Genomic DNA, 22092 nt, shown 5'->3' on the forward strand with positions numbered 1-22092 from the left:
CGCTCTTTCTGTGTAAATAAAGTTGAGTATGAAAACATGGATAATTATATATATATATATATATATATATATATATATATATATATATATATATATATATATATATATATATATATCACACCAGTGGAGCAACAGCAGAAAAACGATACTGGGGTTAAAAAGAAATAAGGTGTCACTGCGGATTTTTAGTCTTGTATGGTAGGACACATAATAGGATTGATGTAAAGTCAGTAAGACTTTGAGCTTATTTAAGTGAAACAAGCATTTCATGACAATAGTATTTTTCAAACATGAAACCCCCTGTGATCATGGACAGGTATCTGAAGTTATAGCAGTATGACTGGAAAGGGTATTTGGGCATGAAACCCCCTGTGGTCATGGACAGGTATCTGAAGATATAGCAGAATTGACGTAAAATGGTATTTGGCATGAAACCCCCTGTGATCACGGACAAATATGAGAAGTTATAGCAGTATGAATGGGAAGAGTATTTAATTGGCACGAAACCCCTTGTGCTCATGGACAGGTTTCTGAAGATATAGCAGTATGAATGGAAAGGGTATTTGGCACAAAATGACCAGGCCAAATAAGGAATGTCTTATCCAGTGAACAGCACCAGAGGCCATAATGTAGGCCTTCCAGGGGGGGGAGAATCCCCCTTTACCCAAACTTTGCTCCACCCCCTCTTTATACTGATTACCTCCACTCATAGGTCTAAGACTGATCCAAGACACATTTCTGCCACAGAAAGTCTTTTATTTTATTTTTTTTCCCCCTAACATGAGCAGCTGAGAAAAAAAGAGAGGCTGGTGATGGTACATCTGTTTTGGTCTTTTGTGTTTCTAAGGAACTGACGCCCTCTACTGGTAATACCTATGTGAGTTCAGTTTAGGTTCGGTACTAAACAGGAACAAAAATAATCTGAATGGAGGCTCTGAAGGACAGGAATAAAGGTCGGAGAATTACAAGTAGGAACTTCTGCATTCCATACTGTTTTTAACAGGCTGCTCAACAAGTCCTGTTGAATATTTCAGTACATTTAGGCATTTTGAAAGGGTTTTCATTGGCTTTGGGGTGTCTGAATAAATACAATTAGACATTAACTAACCATTAAAAACAACTAGATGAGCAGATCATTTTAGAGAAAACGACACCGTGGTCAATATTTATAGACGTATTTTCTTTAAATAGTTTAACATAGGTTACATAAGTTGTAATGAACACACTTTGTTACCCCTTTGGGACCTCAGTCAAAGGATATTCAATGAAAAACAGGTTAGCTTAGCTAGCTATATGCAGAGCTAATAAGACTTCACTATAGAATAGGAAACCAACCAAATCAGCCTTATTGATGACTTTTCTGGGATTTTGAAAATATTCAATAGAAACGAAAAACCTCATTCTAGATCCATGAAATTGTGAAGGCATCTTGAGGACAGCCCACTTTAACTCACCCCAAAGATTTTTACTTGAATTCAGGTCTGGGCTCTGGCTAAGTCATTCAGAATCATTGATCTTCTTTTGGTTAAGCCATTCCTTTGTTGATTTGGATGTACGCTTTGGGTCGTTGTCGTTCTGAAAGGTGACTTCATCTTCATTTTCATCTTCAGCTTTGTAGCAGAAACCTGAAGGTTTTGCACTAAAATCAACTGGAATCTGTAGCTATTCATGATTCCCTGGCTGAAGAAAAGCAGCCGTAAAGCATGCTGCCACCACCACCATGCTTCACTGTGGGTATGGTGTTATTTTGGTCATTATACCTTTTAAATTTGGTCTCGTCAGACCATAGCACATTTTAGCACATGGTTTGGGGTGATTTAGTTGGGCTTGGATGTTTGTTTGTTTTTTAATAAGAAAGAGCTTCTGTTTAGCCACCCTACCCCATAGCCCAGACATATGACAAATACAAGAGATTGTTGTCACATACAGGGAAAAGCCAGTACTTTCCAGATATTCCTGCAGCTCCTATAATGTTGCCGTAGGTCTCTTGGAAGCCTCCCTGGTAAGTTTTTGTCTTGTCTTTCCGTCAGTTTTGGTGGACATCCTGTTCTTGGTGATGTCACCACGGTGCTCCATTTTCTCCACTTGTTGATGAGTATTCCATGGTACATTTCATGTTTTGGAGATTCTGTTATAGCCTTCTCCTGATCGATACCTTTCGACAAGTGAGATAGCATACATGCTTTGTAAGCTCTTTGTAGACCATGGCTTTAGCAGTCAGATGAAACCAATAAGATGTGAAGAAAATCCTACAGAAACTGCTGATCTTTATTTGGTGTTAATCAGAATCATTTCATTGATGACAGCTGTATGATAATAACTTTTGAGCATGGGATTGTGAGTGCGTTTGGTTCATTCTGAACATGGTCACATCACCAATTATAAAAGGGTGTGCACACTTACACAACCAAGTTGTTTTCCCCTAAAATGTTTCTGATTGTTTTTCACTTAATTGATTATACGTAGTAATTTCGCATCGAGGGTGGGAAATGTTCTGACATGATTCATCTTAGTTGTTTTTTGGGGGGGTTTTTTCCATCACAAAATCTTGCCATTTTAACAGGGGTGTGTAGACTTTTTATATCCACTGTAGAGTAACTGATTCTTTCCAAAAGAATTAAACACACACACACACACAGCAGATCTGATTGATATCTTAGTATTTAATACTGTATAATCTGCCCTTCACATCCATATTCAAGACACTACATGAGATATGTACAGCATGTTCAAATATTTACATCTTGTTAACAAAGGCAGAGTTCAGAAAGCTGCCATATCGGTAACAATGTGAAGTCTGTGTGTTCCATCACCGTGCGATCTCGCGATTCAGGAAGTTGTTAATTGGATTGGAGTGGTGCCAATGACGCTCGCTGAAGAGTTTTAACAGCCACACAAACCCCTCATTAATGAATCCCAGAGAACATTAATGACTTCTGCAGACGTCAGAGATCCACTATTAAAATACCAAAACAAGGCATGAATAAAAAAAAATGGGGTAAAAATGGTCATACCATTTGTTTATAGTTAAAAAGTGCTATAACTTAAACGTGTCTCTGTTGTTTTAAATGATTTTTCTCTCTGACTTTTTAAATCACTAAACCAGCCGCAGTATAAAATCTGTAATAAAGTCATACACGTCCATCTGAGCTTATTAGTTTTTCGTTTTTGAATTACTGTTGTTAATATCAGCGTAATATTAGTTAGTTCAGTGCAATGTCTCATCCAATATAGTGCACCCCAAGCTATACTAATTTTAATGGGTCTGACATTTCTACACGGTTACATTTTTCTGACAGTCTGTATTCTACATAATATTAAAGTATGTCATATTTTTAGATTATTCAGAATGCTAAATAATATCTTCTAGGATTTTCACTGCTTCTTTTACATTTTTTTTTAACCTGGAAGACCTTTCCTAAAACAAACCAAAAAAGGAACTTTTTTTTTAAATTATTATTATTATTATTATTTTCTGAAAGCATTAATGCCAAGTAGAGCAGTTTAAAACATACAGTTGAGTGCAAAAGTTTGAATCCCCCGTAGATTTGGAATGAAAATGAAGGAAAATGTACTTTAAATGAATGAATAAATAAATAATTATAATTATAAAATTATTTTTTTTAAAAATTAAGTAAAAATGAGAAGTGTGTGTGTCCTGCCACAATCCAATCCAAAATATAAGGCAAAATCAACAGAAAAATACTTCAATATAAAATCATAAAATCCCTGATGTAAAGAAGTATGATGTGTATGATAATATCATTTTCAACATTAATGTCTTATCAAACACTATTTGACCATTTTTCATGAAGAAGGAACAAAACCGAACTGAAACCCTGATTTACTGAAGGTTTGTGTGTAAAAAATACCTTGACACAACCTGTTTAAAAAACAATGCAGGCTCTATGGAGGATTGCATCTTTTAAATAAGTAAAATGCATCATTTCTGTTTTGCATGTCTTAATAAATAACCGAAAAGTGCACAATACAGTGCAGAGTCGATGTCAATTGATTCATTTAGCACCTGCTGTGTGATTTATCGCAGCCTCAAAGTCATTTAAGCAACCAGCACTGCGTATGTGTAAATGAATACAACCGAAGAGCAAGTACTAAACGTGCCAAAACCCTGTTTCTGCTATGTGAAGACAAAATGAAGCTTTTATTTTATTGACATTTTTTAGTATCTCAAAATAATGAGAATGTTTTTTGAAATTATGACAATATTACCATTGGTAAAGTTTGATTCATATTATATGTTTGCTGGACATTTGAACTTCTGATGTTGACAACATACATCAACATAACAACAACAACTCATATCTGCACTCTTTTATGTTAAAATAACGTTGTTTTCAATAGTTTTATGACACCTCAGCACTGTGCCATATTTGACATGCAATTACTCAGACATTTGGCTTTGTGAGATCTGAACTTTACTTAAGTATTGTTCCGAATTAAGCATTTTTGTAAATCAGCTAGAACATAACTAATAACTGTGCACACAATTTATTACACACAGATTAACCTCTTCGTTTGAGATCTTAGTAAATCAGGACCAGAATGTCTCGTGACTATTAATTAAAATGGTCTTTTTAATTTTGGCCTAAGGGTATGCAAACTTTTGCACTTGACTGTATGGTACAAGATTAGCCGTTCCTTTTGATACATGTGTACACATACACACACACACGCTGAAAAAGAAATATTATAGATATATGGTTAAGGCATTCAACCAAATATTGCAGATAGAGTTGGAGATTGTAAAAGCTAATGATAGAACGCATAAAACCTGAAGATAAAGATAAGATTTCTACGTAAAATGAAATCTATGCTTTAAAAAAACTGGACATGAAAAAAAAAAACCCACAATTGTCTTTGGAAACCAATGGTGTTTTGGTTTGAGTATCAATTCTTAAAACATAAACATTCTGGAGGAACATAAGAGTCCACACGTTATGTGAAGCTGATAACTAGTAGGAGATACATAACGTATTTTCATTTGTAAAGGTCGGTCCTTTAGTGAATATTTTATCGAGTTACTTTCGAGATCTGACTCGAGTCTCAAAATGGCCGCGGACGGCCGACAACGGAGGCCTGACATGACACACACATAACGACACGGCGCTCCTGGGAAGAGCAGACACCACAATTAGGACGTGGGCATGCTGTTCATTCCTTTCCTCCTCCCTCCCATGAGAGAAAGAGGTTCAACACCACCCCCTCAGGTAAGACACGATGGTACATCCCACATGTCTTGGAATGGGGAAGTCAGAATCCCCCACTTTTCAAACCCATTCCTGCATGGAGCGCTTGCAGTACAGTATGTGGCGCTTGGTGTCCTTACGCTTGACCCGGAAAACAGTGTGCAGTAGGACCATAAGGCATAGGGCTAGCACGCAGGGTATGGCAATGGCCACAGCCTTTTCGGTGCCACCCGTGCCCTCAGGTTTACGCACGATATCCACATCGTCATGCTCGTAATGTGGTGGCTCGTCATCCTGCGGCGGCCGCCAGTCCCAGTCAGGGTCCGAGGGCAGGCCGTCGCAGCCCATGAAATCTCGCAGGATGGACCTGGGGTACCCCGGTTCTACCCGCAGCCTCCGGTTGTTGAACTTCCAGTACTCTTTTCCCTTGTAGAAATACGTGAAGCCTGCATTTTGTCACAAGGAAATTCAACTATTAATATTAATGACTATTAATTGCTAATATACCACATTGGTCTAGAAGGTGTGATTAATGTTCAATAACAACAAGACAGTAGTGCTGGCAACAAGGCAAATTCACAGGTACACTACTTGTACGGCAGACATTCCACAACATCTAAGACTAATAATTAAGAAATAATTAAGTAAATAAAAAACAAGTTGTTATTTCACTGAGAAAATATCAAATAATATAATGAATAGCATTATCCGACACTAATAACAAAAACACTTTTATTTCTTCTTTCCTAAGCACTGCTCATAGTTCCAACACAGCACAGCACAGCACAGCACAGGGAGGAGCAGATAACTATGATACAACATCTGGATTTAATATTCAGCCAAACGTATAAAACGAATGTAGTTTACTGTAACTACATTCTCCATGAGTGCAGAGCTTTAGTGATAAGATTTGGGACTTTTTTAATAATCAGTTTTGAGTTCAGCAGTGGACTTAATGTGCAAAGTGAAAGAAAACCACCCACCATTAGCCTTGTCCACAAAGGCACCCTGAGGAGAGTCTGGGATGCCCTTCCAAATGGTGATGGGTTTTGGATAACCAGGGTCCATACTCCGGATGTCCTCATTGTACCTCCAGTACCTGAGCCAGAGAGAGAGGTTTCAGAATGGAAAGTCATTTTAACATTTGAGACACTAGATAAACACCCTCATACAGTATACTACCTCTGACTGTTACAAATACTGACACTGGAGAATATTTAAACATCTCTTTATAGAAAACTTCACCATATCAGCAATTACACATAATTCTTTGATGAGTAACAGCACAATAACGTATTAGAATAAGCACCTGCGATGATAGAAAATAAACCTTCAGATTCAAGAATTCCAAAGTGCTGTGGTCTATGATTCATGGAGAGCTCTTGATAAAGACTAAATATTTGAATAGCTACTAGCTTACTAGTGTAAAATTATACAATTGTGCTGAGTTTGTCATTGTTTGACTCCAGTTTGTGATATTTTATTAACGTACAGTATATTGACCCAAAGAATCCATCCATTTTCCATACCGCTTATCCTACACAGAGTTGCGGGGAGCCTGGAGCCTTTCCCAGGGAACTCGGGGTACAAGTCGGGGGACACGCTGAACAGGGTGCCAACCCAGCGAACGCACTCACACACCCATTCACACACTATGGACAATTTGGAAATGCCAATCAGCCTACAACGAATGTCTTTGGATTGGGGAGGAAACCGGGTGGAGTACCGGGTGGAAAACCCCGAAGAAACAGGGAGAACATGCAAATTCCGTGCACACAGGGAGGAGGCAGGATTCAAACCCTCAACCCTAGGGGCAAATGTGCTAACCACTAAGCTACCATGCCTGACCCACATCCTTTTTTAAAAAAAAAGTTTCCATGAGATTCCATCTTCTGAGTAGGAACTCCTCAGTAGATGTGTTTGGGGTAGTTCAAAGACATTTAAAGGAGGCATGGCAACCATTTTTTAAGCTTTAGTGACTCAGCTGCATCTTTCTGGTTTGACTCACCTGTCCCCTTTGAAAAAATATGTTTTGGCCACGTCCTCCCACCACACAGCCGTCTCGATGTTCTGAGACGGCATCCCGCTGCCGAACAGCGAGATGTCCTGAGGGTATGTGGGCTGCAGAGTGGTGTCCTTGAATACCCAGAATCGATGGCCTTTAAAGCGAGAGAACGAAATCCACCTTGTTATTAGTATTTGTCAAGGAACGCAAAAATCGTGAAATGTCACGAGCTGCAACGTCAAATCCTAGTCAGCCTTCTAGCAACATTGATAAGTTCAGCTCTTAAAGGTGTTTTCTGCAACCTGTTCTCTTAAGCTAGTCCTTGTATATACTGCAGCTTAATTAAAACAAATGACATTTCCTAAACAGAATGTGGTCTCACCTTTGAAGAAGACAAACTTGCCCTCGCTGTTCTCGTAGACAGCATCAATCTTGGGGGGTAGCCCTTTCCAGAAGTAGCTGATCTGCATGGGGTAGCCAGGCACCACCGAGTTATCACGCACCCTCCAGAACCACTGATCCTAATGAGAAAACCATTATACGGCATATTAATGCATGATGATGCACTTATCAAATTTTAATGTGAGCACCAACACTGTGATGCATTATTCCATGGGGTCAGTTGAGTTGATGTATCTCAATTATATATATATATATATATATATATATATATATATATATATATATATGAGTTACAACAGTTTACTGTACAGTAGCCAATCAGAATCTGATGAATCTGAGAACCCTAGAGAAGACCCATTGCTTTCTACCTTGAAGACGAACAGCTCTTGGCGCAGGATGGCCAGTGTGTTGAACCCTCCATCGCAGATGTTGGGTTTGGAATTGGGGTTGGAGGGTTTGGATTTCTGTGGCGGCCGATGAGGACGGCTCTGACGGTCGTGCTTCCGAGGGTCAGATGGAGGGTGCAGGCGAGGAGGAGGCGCCGTCGTGAGCAACCGAGTTGGCTGAGGGTTCTTATCTGGAGGACCTGGAATTATCAAGAGAATGGATTTACCTTCATTAGCTTTGTCTGCCTGTGTTATCTGATTGCTGATATGGATACTGGCCATGTGCCTCATTTAATAAGCAGGATATGCAGGAATTTATTCATAAGTACTGTTTGAAAATGGGATTTATAGATAAATAACATAGCTCCGAATCTATGTTGGTGCTTGGACCCATAAAAATAGACAATAGTATAACTGATTGTTAGCTTTAAATAGTTTGACGACGGTCAATCGATGACCAACAGAGGACATAGAGAAAACCTTTTCTAAGTTGGATTAGCGATTATATATTTAAAAAATTACCATAGATTTTCTGGATGCCTTGTAGATCGTCGTGAGGCAATTTAAAGCTCTCCGTGTCCATATACTGGTAAAAGGGGGCCATTATCGCAGTAGGGTCGTTGGAGTGCTCCAGACCCAGAGCGTGGCCCAGCTCATGGACGGCCACCAAGAACAGGTCATTCCCTGTAATAACGTACAAGGACAATTGAGCTGTATGCGCACACTGAAATACTCGGGCACACAAAAGCAGAGAAGCTTATGGTAATGGTTACAAAAGCACAGCAGAGATAAGCCGTTTTATGATTTATGGCTGGAGGAGAAAAGAGAGAAACAACCTCAGAATTATCAGGATACAGCTATGTGAGCATTATAATGCTCTCCGTGCAATTCTGAATACTTTATAGCTTGCAGCAACTAGGAAGTGAGATTATAAGTGCTTTCAAATGTTTGGGAAAGCTTAGCAAAAACTTATGGGTTATATGAGGGTCAAAAACTTGCATCTACATTTTGCTACTATCTCTGTAGCTATAATTTGTTAAACTAGCTAGCTACAAACTTAACCTACTAAGCTTTGCAGCTAGCTAGCTAAACAGACCAACTGTTGGGACACTGTAGCTAGATAGCATGTGTATCTAACTAGCTATCACGAGTAACCAGCAAGTGAGATTATAAATGCTTTCAAACATTTAGGGAAACTTAGCAAAAGTATAATTGGTTATATAACAGGTAAAAATCTATTTAACTACATTTTGCTTCCTGGTGTCACTCTCAAATTATGTTGTTTTTTTTTCTTTCTTTCTGAAAGACTGCTTGGGTGCCATATTTTCTATGTGTATCTAACGACAACACTAGCTAAAAAAAGAAGAAGAAAAAAAGAAAGAAAAGAATGAATGATGGGAAGAATTAAAAAAAAATACTGTTGGTACAATTTGACATCATTTGGTTCATCATTTGGTTCATGAGATGCTCCTGTATGGCATGCTCCTTGGAAATGTATTAAGCCTATAACAAGCTTGGCTATTTAATAAATAATAACTCATGTCTTTGGAATCAAGAGCATAACAAGTGATTGGGATCCAAACAACAAACCCACAAGCTGCTAGATAAAACCTTTTACAGAGCCTTGATAAGAAAACATAGAGAAGTCCATTAAAGTGAACCTCATGTAGCGATAAAGACTATATCCAAGCGAGCGAGCACATCAGAGCTTTATCTGTCTCAGACGGCAGTATGAATCCTAGCTGTCAGTATCCATTATGGCCATGATAGAGATGTTCAGCACAAGCACAGGAGCATCTTAAAAGCCCTTTTCGACTAGCCAGACTAGTTATTATAGCTCACAGCACAATGAGAATCTGATTACCACTCGGCTAATGGATGTGCATTACAAACAACACCGTCTTGTCAGTTTTGCCATACTAACAAAGACTCATGCCGACTCACAAACAAACATGGACAGAACAGTTATAAAATCACAGACATAAGCAGGATGGCTGAATGTATGGATGGACATAAGCAGGATGGCTGAACGAATAATGTAGTTGATCTTCCAAGACATCTTTAGCGTCTGACGTTCGCTTATTTTGATTTGAAGTTATTGCAGCTAAGAGATAGAAGTCGATCTCATTCATTATTTATGGTTAACAGAAATACATCTTCATATGCAAATAAAACTTCGTATACTTGGTTTGTTAAAATGCTTTTTCAATATTTTTTTTTTATTTAAATAAACAATATAAAATAGCAGAGATTATCTTGGTGTACAAATCAAAAGTTCAAACCGGAACTGTATTATAGTGCACAAAACGTCCAAGAATTTTCTGTACAAATCCTATTTTAATCTTTGGGGACAGAATGGCCCCCAAAATATTCTGTCATTCTGGTTGTCCAAGTTAACAGAAGCCATAACCAGAGGTGCTAACACCTAGGTTTAGCCATAGCATTTACGATTTTTGCTATGGTGATACAGGAGACGCCATCAAACGATAATTTTCTACTTTTAAAGATCAATAAATCAGAGTTATGAATAAAATGTCAATTGGCAGAACGGGGCAATTCACTGAAAGGGAAAGGACGCGGGACATGAAGGACTCGCATTTGCTTCTAATAGTGCTTACTTACACTTCACACCGACTTTACCTAAGTGAACGTTGACAAGGATTTTGTGAGCCAATTTTGTTGTTTTTTTTTAAAGTGGGTGGGACTGTGGTCTTCTTGTATGGTAAAACAAAATGGAGGAGTTGATTATTATTATTAAATAGCAAACCAAACCTTTGGCTTGTTTTTTTCTTATTGTCGCTTGCAGCGATGTTGGCGACTCTGCGTAGCGTTACAGTGTTCACTTACACGAAGTTTTGTTTATGTTTACAGATGAACGCAAGTCTCACTGCATCCTAAACCATATCGACAAGTCTGTCTGAAAGCACCGACGAACTGTTTGAGGGAAATATTTACTCAAAACTATTTGGGTGAGATAGACTTTCGTTCCATTAAAATTGTAGCTCCAGTACAAAACTGGAGAAATACTGGAGAAAAGCACTGATGGAAGACATTTACACCAAGTGGATTAAAGTTGACCTTTTTTTAAAATTTTTTTTACAAAAACAATTAAGCCGATCCATGAATGTATTGATTGTTGTCATCCAGACTGGCACACCGATTGAGAGAAATGGAACGACTTGCACAAACAAACAACAAAAAGCCCCTAACCTGCCGTTCTCTCACCATCATGGTTGGGGTTGCCCAGGGTCCAGGGTTCATCAGAGTCAAAATGCGTATCACCCCCTATCCCAGGCCCAGGGAAGTACGCATGAGCCAAGAAGCCTCCTTCTCCATCAAATGGAGAGCTGTCACCGTGGAAACCAGATGCGAAGATAATGGTGATGTCTACGTCACGCTTACCGCTCTCCAGCGCGCTGTATGGGACAGCCTCGAAGTTCAGCGGTGTAACGCTCTGCCACACATCAAAAGCCCTCCGGATGGCTTCGTGAGTCTCCCGTGCGCCCACCTTAGGGGTCACGTTCTTTATACTGGAGGAGAAACAGGACTTATTAGGCTAGGCTACTGCTGGAATTTCTCCTTTTATACCTTTATTTAAGCCTTCCACTGAAGAAATATCATGTTTTCGGATTCACAAAGCAGCTCGTTTGTTAGGAATCCTAACCCACGCAGATACCTTTGCTCATTTATCTAGCATCTACAACACATTTTTGAAATCCGTTTATTATTAGCCATTATTAGATCATGTAGCACATTCGCCACACAAGCGTATGAGCTGTTACTCTAGAAACGATAACGTATTAGAACAAGCGCGTTGATATTAACATATCGCTCGTGTTAGAGCCAGAACTACTGCCCGAGCCGTGCCGTTATACGAAAATAATTCACACCTTCTCACCAATCAGATTCAAGCATTCAGTCGACACTCAACACCCAAGCTTACAAACACTTCCTGGTTCTGTATACTGCTTTAAATGTACTTGTATTTGATGTCTAGGTATTTTGCAAGAAATACATTAATCTCAAATGTACAAGTGCAGCTTGGAAATTTTGACGTTCTTATGGCTGGCTCTTTCGAGATTCAGAATCAAACTACAAACCCCCCCCACCCCCCCCCCCAAAAAAAAAAAAAACACTGAAATCTTATAACCTAACGCAGTTTGTTTTCAAGTGTCTTTTGTTTGAGTATCACGTGATGAAAGCGTATGATAAGGTTGTACCGTTAGAGCATCATTCGACGAGCACTAGACGAAATAAATAACCGACATCTACTGTAATTACGTCCACATGGAATAGCTCAGTGTGAGATGGATCAATTATAAGGTTATTCAAAATACAACCATCTTCGATACGACATATTCCCACTGCTTTAAATCAGGTGCACAGGCTATTGATTTGGTTTTCTGACCAAGGACGAGTTTGTTCTTTCCAAATCGTTATCATAACCGTTATTAAAAGAAAAAAAAAAAAAAAAAACAGCAGCACAAAAAGCCAAGCACCTGCACAGCTTTCAAAGCGGCCTATTAAGATGATGGGTTGCCTACATGTAGAACAAACAGAAAAGTGATTTGTGAGGGTTTTATTTTTCAACCTGCAGTTTCTAAAAGCTCAAAAGTGAACTTTGGGAAGTGATGGCTTCGCCGAACTTTGCACCGTGAAGGCTTTATCTCGGGCTGACAGACAGGAAGAAGCCGAAAATCTCCTTCGGCTCATTCATTCACTTCTCTCTCTCTCTCTCCCTTTCTCTTGTTAAAGAGCCGTCAACAGCTGCCAGACTTCGGCCTCATTTACGTTCCATTTGCGTAGGCGGCTCGTCAATTAGAGAAAGAAAAAAAAAAAGCAGCAGATTTGAATAAATCATTTTCTGTTATCGCCTGCTGTAACCAGGCAAGTGTAAATTGAGGTGAGAACACCCTCCATTTCCCTTCAAAGTATAATCTCCAGGAAATTATGAAGGCTAAAGTCACTGTTGGAGGTTATTTTATGCTTGAGTATATCTCCACTGCAGTGTGAAGTATTGGGAAGGAGTCAAGGATTTTGTGACCACTGGACACATTCGACCTCAAATGTCCTTGAGTCCGTTTTTATGGGCTTTAGTTACTGTAGCATTGTAACTACTTCTGAACCAAACTAAAGACTGGACATCCTATCGGTTCCAGTCAAACCTTTCTGAGCACTGTTTCTTCGAGCATTTTTTGTTTTAATCGCGTCATTTTAAAATGTGAAAACGAGGAATCAATCAATGTTTATTATTATATGATTAGTGATCTGGGAAATGTTCGAATCAACTATTTTGTTGGAACAATCTAGATTTTATCATGTTCTGCATATTTGAGCCCTTTCCAACATTTTCTATGTGATGTTGAGATCCATCTTTTCATACTGAGGACAACTGAGGGACTCGTACATGACTATTAAAAAAGGTGCAAACGTTCACCGATTCTCAAGAAGGCGACACGATACATTAAGAGCCAGGGGGTGTAAACTTTTGAACGGGATTGATTAATGTTTTTATAGCAGCAGCTCTGACTGTAGTTCATGGCCAAACTGCTGTTGTATAATATGAAGAAACCACACAGTAATCGATTATTTTATCATAACAGCATACGCCATCATATTTTATTCACCTATATATGAATATAATATACTCACCTGTATGTGATGTGCGTGCGCTGCCACTTTTGTCCGGTGAGCGCGTAGCGACGTGTCCGTGACTGCGGGCCTGACTGTCTCCTGACCTGATCCGGGACGCCACATCTGGGCTTCTTCATCCACCTGGGAGAAACATCAGGATGGTTAACAAAGCAAAGTAGCGGTATAAAGATGCAAAGCCTCACACTCACACCGCCAGGGTTGGGGGTTCGATTCCCACTGCTGCCCTGTGTGTGTGGAGTTTGCATGTTCTCCCCGTGCTGCGGGGGTTCAGCTCTGGATTTCCACCACCAGTACAAAGACATGTATGGTAGGCTGATTGGCATGTCCAAAGTGTCCAAAGTATATGTTTGAATGTGTATGTGAGTGTGCCTTTCGATGGATTGGCACCCCGTCCAGGGTGTACCCCGCCTTGTGCCTGATGCTCCCTGGGATAGGTTCCCCCCGACCCTGTATAAGCGGTATAGAAAATAGATGGATGGATTTAGTTATCAGCGTGATCTCCTGTCAGTCCCAGGAAAGGAAGTGTGGCCTCCCACCTTCTCAAAGCTAATAAAACATAAAACAATATTGAGCCCTTTTGTATTAAGTTATATTGCAGCTAAAAACCTCAAAATCTCTAAATATACTGAATCTAAATATACAGCTGCTTGAAATGCATCTTTCAAACAAATTGATCCCGGTATCGGTATTCTGAAACGACAGATACACACGGATGTTACGGGCACCGATTGACTGATTTGCAGTGTTACTAGCCGCGAAAGATGCTGAATATCATTTCTAAGCTTTGAAGAGATTGTGAAATGCCCTCAGGCTTAAAATATCGATCGGCAGCAAGGTTCTACTGTGTCTGTTTAGAGCTGTTCATTACTGAGTACTCAGCGATTTTATACACTTTAGTGTGCCATCAATACATGATTAAAACACCACAGTTCTGATAGACTTACAGGCCAACAAATTATGTATATATATATACATATATATATACATATATATATGTATATATATATATACATATATATATATATATATATATATATATATATATATATATATATATATATATATATATATATATATATATATATATACACACACACACACAATTGGCTTTAATACCACAAGCATCCATATGAGTCAAATGTGTGTTCTTTTACACAGCACATTCTGTTCTGGAATTATAGCATGACTCAGCAAGAAAATGACTAAGATAATGATGATATCTCCGTCTGAAAAAAGGACACATTTAAAATGTACAAATAGACAAATCTAGGTTATAAGTATAAGTAGAAAGGAACATTGAATTCCATCCATCCATCCATCTATCTATTTTCTATACCACTTATCCTAGACAGGGTCGTAGCGAGCCTGGAGCCTATCCCAGGGGTCTCGGGGCACAACGTAGTAAGTCAAATAACCACGTTTTAAAACTGTGGTGAGCAGAAAAGCATTTCAAAATGCACAATATGTCAAAACTTGAGGCAGATGGACTACAGCAGCAGAAGACCACACTTCTGCCAGCCAAGAACAGGAGTCTGACGCTACACTGGGCACAGACTCACCCATGTTGACAACTGAATATTGGATAAAGACCAGAAAACATGGCCAATGATTGGACAAAATAAAAAAATATACAGCAAGTTGCCGAATATGGAAAAGCACGAGGGACAAACGTGAGGGACAACAGTTAGTTCAATACAGACCTACGTATGTACAATGCCATTGTAAATATTTAAACTCTGAGTAAAAGAATCATTTTATTCTTAATCATAAACCCAACTGTTTAGAGATGCTCTAATTCTCTAATGCATGATCCGTTAGATTTGTTCTCTATGCGAATGGGCTTGACAGGCTTACCAAGGAATTATTTTATTTTATTTTAATTATTTGAACTGCTGACAGGATCTTGCGTCTCACTACCGGAATAAAGTGATAGATTGACGCAACATTTAATTGTCTAATGTGGTTAAGTTCCAGTGATTGACTTGGCCAGTCTAAAATCTTCCACTTTCCCCCCTGATAAAGTCCTTTGTTGAGATGGCAGTGTGTTTTGGATCGTTAACTCGCTGCATAATGAAGTTCCAACCAACCCAATTAGATTGGATCTCTCTGTAAATTGGCAGGCAAAAATGTCCCTGTAAACTTCTGAATTCATTCTGCTGCTACCATCATGAGTTACATCATAAATAAAGAGTAGTGAGCCTGTTCCAGAAGCAGCCATTGAAGCACAAAGCCATGACACTACCTCCACCATGTTTCACAGATGAGCTTTGACGTTTTGGACAATAAGCAGATCCTTTCTTAATCCACACCTTGGCCTTTCCATCACTTCGGTAGAGGTTAATCTTGGTTCCAGAAATTTTGCGGCTCATCTCCATATTTCTTTGCGAATTCCAATCTGGCTTTCTGATTCTTACTGCTGATGAGTGGTTTGCTTCTTCTCGAATGCTCTACTGCATGATTTCTTAGCTTTGTTCTCTAGCCAGATAGGTTTGACAGGCTTATCTAGGAATTCTTTTTATTTATTTATTTTAAATGTTGACAGAATCCTGCCTGAATAAAGTGATAGATTGACTCGATATTTTACTGTCTAGTGTGGCTCAGGCAAAAATAGCTCCAGCAACCTCTGGGATATCTTACAGTTGTCTGTGTGCGTGTGTGTTGGTGCATACTCACTCTATAGTACTCAGGTCTAAATGTCCCGTGACGTTGAGGCCGTAGACACGCTGCATGGTGGCGATGGCTGACTGCATGCTCAAAGCTGAGCGCAGGACGGCCATGTTGGGCTGCGTGGGCTGGAGGTAGCCATACCTCTGTAACCAAACCTTGGCAAGGAAAGGGGAAAAATAGTAATGTGAATAGTAAAGTTTTTGTAGTCATGTAGCAAGCTATCATAGTCATACTGACTAAAATCTAATTACTCTCGACAACTCAAAAAAAACGATAATAGAGCAAATAATTCATGTGCCATCGTAATCACTGCTCAAATCAAATACAGGGGGTGTTTAAGTCGGTGTCATGACTGACATGACTGTGACTGAATGAATCTACAGCCTGGGCTAGAAAGAAATCCAGGAGCCTTTCGATCAAAAGGTGCAGGGTATTTGTTGGTACCTGGAATAGTGAAGGCTACAGCAGGGGGAAGAGCTTTCTCTTATAGAGCCCCACAGTTATGGAATAGCCTTCCAATTAGTGTTCGGGACTCAGACACAGTCTCAGTGTTTAAGTCTAGGCTTAAAATGTATTTGTTTACTCAAGCCTACCATGAATAGACTTTCTGTTACGCAAAGCACAGTCTTACCTAACAATCTCTACCCCTCTCCTGCTGTCGAGCCAGACACGATTTTATGGAGATTCTTATTTATACAAATCAAATTGAATTGAATTTGCACCCCAGCCTCGCTTCTCGTTTCTTCATAACCATTCTGTGTATTTTTCATACGCTTACTGGGGATGCTCGAGCCCTCTGTTCCACAAAAACCCCAAATAGTCTCTAATGACCTTAAGTCATTTGTTAATAGCAAATAATCTGAATCTTACTGACATTAACTTTATACAAACGTTTACAAAAAGCCAATCCCATTACAAGTATTTACACCATTCTGACCAACACTAAGGCTCTCTTCAGTTCATAGCAAAGTGTTTTGTCAATTTACGATATAGCCTTTCCTACACATCAGGCTTTGTGACGAGAATAAAGTGTTGTCTATTTGCACTTATGTTCCTGTGACACAGCTGTGATTAAAAAATGGAGTCTTCACTCACAGCTTCTTTCACAGGCTCAGAATAAGCTTATACAGTAGGTTAGATGTTAGATGTGCATTTTGTTTGGGTTTGTGTCCTCTGTCATGGAAAAGTCTGTTTTATTTTTAAAATTTTTTAGACCAGACATGTTGATTGACCACGTGTTGATATTTGGTCATGTGATACATTGAGTTATTCCACAACACTGTTGAATTCTCGAATGTGATTGGTCAGAAGGTGTTGATTAGTTTTCTATGACAGCAACTGTGATAAGAGTGCTGCCTAAATGAAATCATAGGTTTTTGTTCTAATATTATAATATGTTATTGTTACTAGGAGTGGTGAAAATGCCACTTAATCTAAGACTAATATTAAATGTGCTGATATTTAACAAGTGAGGACTTTTTTTGGAAGGAGTCTCTAGTGTCAGCGCTTAATATCATGGACCAAATATAATAACCGTAATAATTAGCATTTTCCAGCCAAATATTTCTCAACTTGGTGTGTAACATCCTTGAAGAAAATCCGTACAATAATAATAATAATAATAATAATAATAATAATAATAATAATAATAAGCAGTTCCTTGTTTTCCTATTGGCCCATTCTTCCAGCATTGGCAGATTTGCATAGTTAAAGTTACACTATATTAGTGATGTCCTGTTTGGAAAAGAGTCGAGAGTCTCTTGAGAGTTGACTCGCATACTGTATATGAGCAGTATTATTTTTCCCCCCTACTCTTAAGTAGAAAGTTTCTCGAAAGTTACTACAGTAGAAATGCTTCCATGGAAACATCTGGTTTCAACATCTGAGCTGTTTGTTAGCATGAATTCATTCCTATGCTTTCACCACCTGCATTGAAGTTTGAGACTGCTTATCATTAACAAGATTTAAAAGCAACGTTTCTTCCTTGTTTGTCCAAACAGGGTATGAACGGCCATGTTTATGTTTAGATACAGAGTCGAATCATGTGACCTTTTTTTGTTTTTTTTCGAGTTTAGAACAAAATGGAACGGAGGAATTTGGGAGCTAATTGGAGGAAAAGTTGTCTCTTATATGTAAGCTGAGCTAACTAATTTGACTCACTGAAAAGAATTCAAATTATTAATCTATATGGATGAATCTAGGCGGATGCAAAATGTGCATACCAGATTTGGCCTACCTTATACTCTTCCATTCAAGAAGCACACTTTTTCTTTTTTTTGCCAGACTGCTTTCATTCATGACCGCTTCATAAGTTAACAGGTAAATGTGACTTCAACAAGCCTCTAATATATTTAAAGGCTGCCACAGCCGTAATGTCAAATCAATACCAAACTACGCCATAAAACACAGAATGAGGCAACATTTCCAACACTTTGCTTCCAGTATCGATTAGCGTCCTCCTCCAGAGACGCCCGATGCCCTGAGGATGTTATTAAACCACCCAGATTCGTGCAGAAGCCAAGGATCAAGGATCGTTCACTTCTTTTGTTAAAAACGGCTTTACGTCCGGGCTGGGATCGATTACGTCAGGTTCCACAGGTACACAGGAACCTGACGTCAGTTCTTCATGATGCGCTCTCTCTCGCTGCTCTTAAGAGGTTGGTGCAAACTCGCAGATTTTCAAAGTCATCATTAAAACCAACCTACTGAACTGAAAAATCTCACTGAAGAGAAAATGTGCCGTCTGAGGCAGGCAGGTTGATTCTTAAGCTGACGTAGCTGCCAAAAATGCTTTTAATAGCGCATCAGGAGAAGATGCAGCTCATGTACTTGTTAGTTTTGCTGTGTATCAGTGAAGATCAGGATTAGATCCAATTAGGTTTGGTTCCAAAGAGATCGAGATCCATTTTGCAGATCAAGAGTATGTGTTTGCAGATCATACCTCATATAAGATATCAGTAAGTGACTAAACCTATTAGTAAATTATATATATATATATATATATATATATATATATATATATATATATATAATTAGGTTTAATGGATATCTTTCAATTGTGTTTTTAGGTTTAAATTCTCTATTGACATCAGAAAGAGCACATCCGACATTTTCTTCTCCTTTCACGATGTTCCTGCAAGTTTTGCAAGTCATCATTTAATTTGACCTGCTGAGTCGCAGGAAACTACTTATCTGGAGAAAGTGGAAATGGAACAGTGTGTGTGTCTGAGTAATGAGGTGATGCTGGTAACTATACATCAACTTTAATCTAGCTTTGACAGTTAAATGAGCTGAGATAAGAACGGTGCTTCTTCACAAAACATTAATCTAACTGGGTTAGGTTTAGCTGAGAAAACTAACAGTAATGGAATATAATATAAAATGGCATTTCCATAATTTTTTTTTTTTAAAAGCACAGAGCAAACGGCGAAGTTCGTAAATAACCCTTGTAAACTGTGTGCAAAATTTCCTTACCTCAACTGTAGTTGCTTAGCCAAGACATGTTTGTTACGCAGTATTTTCTTTTGTTTTAGTTTTGCACTGGAGTTAGAAGACTAATGTAGATGAGAATTAAAGGAATCTATCGCACCTGAAAATAGACATTTATTGGATTTTAAAAATATACAGTAATTATATTATTGAGTCTCAGTCAGAGCTTTATCCCGGTCGATGAGGGAAGATTAAAGGGCAGTGTAACACACTAAGGAATGTGCTAACTGCCCTCTTCTGCATACATGAGCTCACAGAAGCAACACTATTGCCTAGTTTTGCTGTGATTGACGGGACAGACTATACCCCTCCCACCCAGACAAAATGGCCAAATTGTTCCCCCATTGGCTCCCCATCTACAGATGGCTGGGGCGGTATACATTTTTTAATTCCTTTGCAAAATTGTCCCAAAATTGTCCTCTGCTTGTGCTACTCTACTTTTGCCTGAATTCTAGAGAGCCTTATAAAGCAGCTCATACCATATATATATTATGGCTAAAAATATATCTATCTGGGTCATAAGACTACACTATGATGAGGCTTTTGATATTCAATAAGTAAACATAAGTCAGCTGGGGTGTCTAGGACAAAAAAAAAAAAAAAAAAAAACCTACTTCTGGGACAAACCCAATGTTTCTGACAAACTGATAGGCCAGTTCTATTTGTGAACGGATCCCCTGGGCCTCCACCTGGCTCGGAACTGGGACGACTTCCTCCGTTGTCCCAAATCTCCATACAGTAACATTATATTCCTCTTTTTATGTAGACAGAATTTCATGACATCTTTATAGATCCCTCACTGTAGATCCCGATAATACAGTGGTACAAGAATGTGTGTATCTACTTGTATGCGTGTGCGTGTTTCTCTCATAATATGCAAATCACATATCTGAGTAGGCTTAAAGGCTTAGATTTCATACCCTACACACTCCTCAGGAGGACATCTCTTGCATTTTAATATTGTTTTTAACATTCCCTTGTCGACTTTGCCTTATGACTCAGAAGTGTGTATCAACTCACATGTGGCCACTTGCGGTACAGGTTTAGAAGCCTTTTTTTTTTTTATGCACTTCATTTTGGCAGCAAAAAGAATATAGCTGTTTTGATTTGTTTGGCAATTGTCACAGATTTCCCTTTTGCATTGTGGTTTCCATGACGACAAGCACCAAGAGTTTCAGTTTTGGTCCTGTGTCCTCCCGTCAACCTGTCACTGGTTTGTTGCCCAGCTGTGTTCACCTGTTCTGTGTTTGGCCCATGATTAGTTTGTTGGGATCGACTGTTGATTCCCTTTGGTGAGTCTTTATTTGGCTTACCTTTTTGGAATATGCTCATGATTACCTCGTCACGTCAGTTGTCAAATACAGACGGAGTGGCTAGACAATAACTGAAAAAGTTACAGGTAAGGTCTGGGAGCATATATGTGACATTTTGTGCTGTTTTGGCCAAGAAATTGCTTTAGATTGCAAGGCATACCGGACAAGTTCTGCTCCCTGAAGTCTATCCCTCAGGCTTCACTCGAAATAGTAAATGACTGAAAGGGCTCTTAAAATGTTTCCTTTTGGAAGGGAATGTACTTAAATAGAGCTTCATTGAACCTAATCTACATCTCTACAGGTCAGTTGCAGCACACTGCACAAGAGCCACCATGTAAGATTCTCTCAAGCCAGAATCTACCACAAACCAACTTACATTATCACCCAGGATAGCTATCCTACTTCCATTCAGAGAGAAGGCGCCTGGGATTGCAAGCTGTCCTAACGTTATGGTCGGAACCAGCCAATCATCAGAAGTGTCAAAGCAGATCTTTCAGTCCCCAGCTGTCACGCTTGCTAAGTATCTGCTAGAGCACTGAAGATCCAGCTGCAGAGTCACGGATATGTACAAGCCAATCCAACTTCTCTCGCTGTCCCTGTCTCTTTCTGCCGCATATTGCCGAGCCAAATCCTGTTTTATCCTTATTTTATGTCTTTAATCAACTGTGTGCCTCAGAGAGCTTTGATACTGAGACACTGTAAGATATTGAAAATGTGACTAAAAAGAAAATAAAGGGTAAACAAAAAAAATGAAGTATTCCAAATCAATAGCAGATACAGGATACAACCGGCAATCCATCCATCCATCCATCCATCTTCTACCGCTTACTCAACAAATCTCAAAAGGTACAATAGCTGCCTTTAAAGTCCAGTTACATATTATATATGACGTATATGTTATGATTCCTCTAGGTCAGGGCTCTCTAGTATGATTAGTTCAAAACCAATCTGTTCAGAGTTAAAAGTTC

At 39.0% G+C, this 22092-nt stretch overlaps 1 protein-coding gene across 3 annotated transcripts in view; it reads right to left on the reverse strand.

Moving 5' to 3' along the window:
* Positions 1 to 2649: 2649 nt before the first annotated feature.
* mmp16b (matrix metallopeptidase 16b (membrane-inserted)) overlaps positions 2650 to 22092 on the reverse strand; it is a 30252-nt gene continuing 10809 nt past the window's right edge. For 2 of the 3 annotated variants that reach the window (XM_017495712.3, XM_017495709.3), the window contains exons 2-10: positions 16329 to 16477; positions 13653 to 13775; positions 11211 to 11530; positions 8523 to 8684; positions 7983 to 8200; positions 7595 to 7733; positions 7216 to 7366; positions 6191 to 6306; positions 2650 to 5653 (exon numbers count right to left, since the gene is read on the reverse strand). In XM_017495712.3, coding sequence (XP_017351201.1) covers positions 5289 to 5653; positions 6191 to 6306; positions 7216 to 7366; positions 7595 to 7733; positions 7983 to 8200; positions 8523 to 8684; positions 11211 to 11530; positions 13653 to 13775; positions 16329 to 16432 — 1698 coding nt within the window. In that variant the 5' untranslated portion in view covers positions 16433 to 16477 and the 3' untranslated portion in view covers positions 2650 to 5288. The remainder of the gene's footprint in view (positions 5654 to 6190; positions 6307 to 7215; positions 7367 to 7594; positions 7734 to 7982; positions 8201 to 8522; positions 8685 to 11210; positions 11531 to 13652; positions 13776 to 16328; positions 16478 to 22092) is intronic. The other variant, XM_017495710.3, reaches the window with a different exon arrangement.

This window comes from Ictalurus punctatus, chromosome 20 (genome assembly GCF_001660625.3).
Source record: "Ictalurus punctatus breed USDA103 chromosome 20, Coco_2.0, whole genome shotgun sequence".
Classification (NCBI taxonomy): Eukaryota; Metazoa; Chordata; class Actinopteri; order Siluriformes; family Ictaluridae; genus Ictalurus; species Ictalurus punctatus.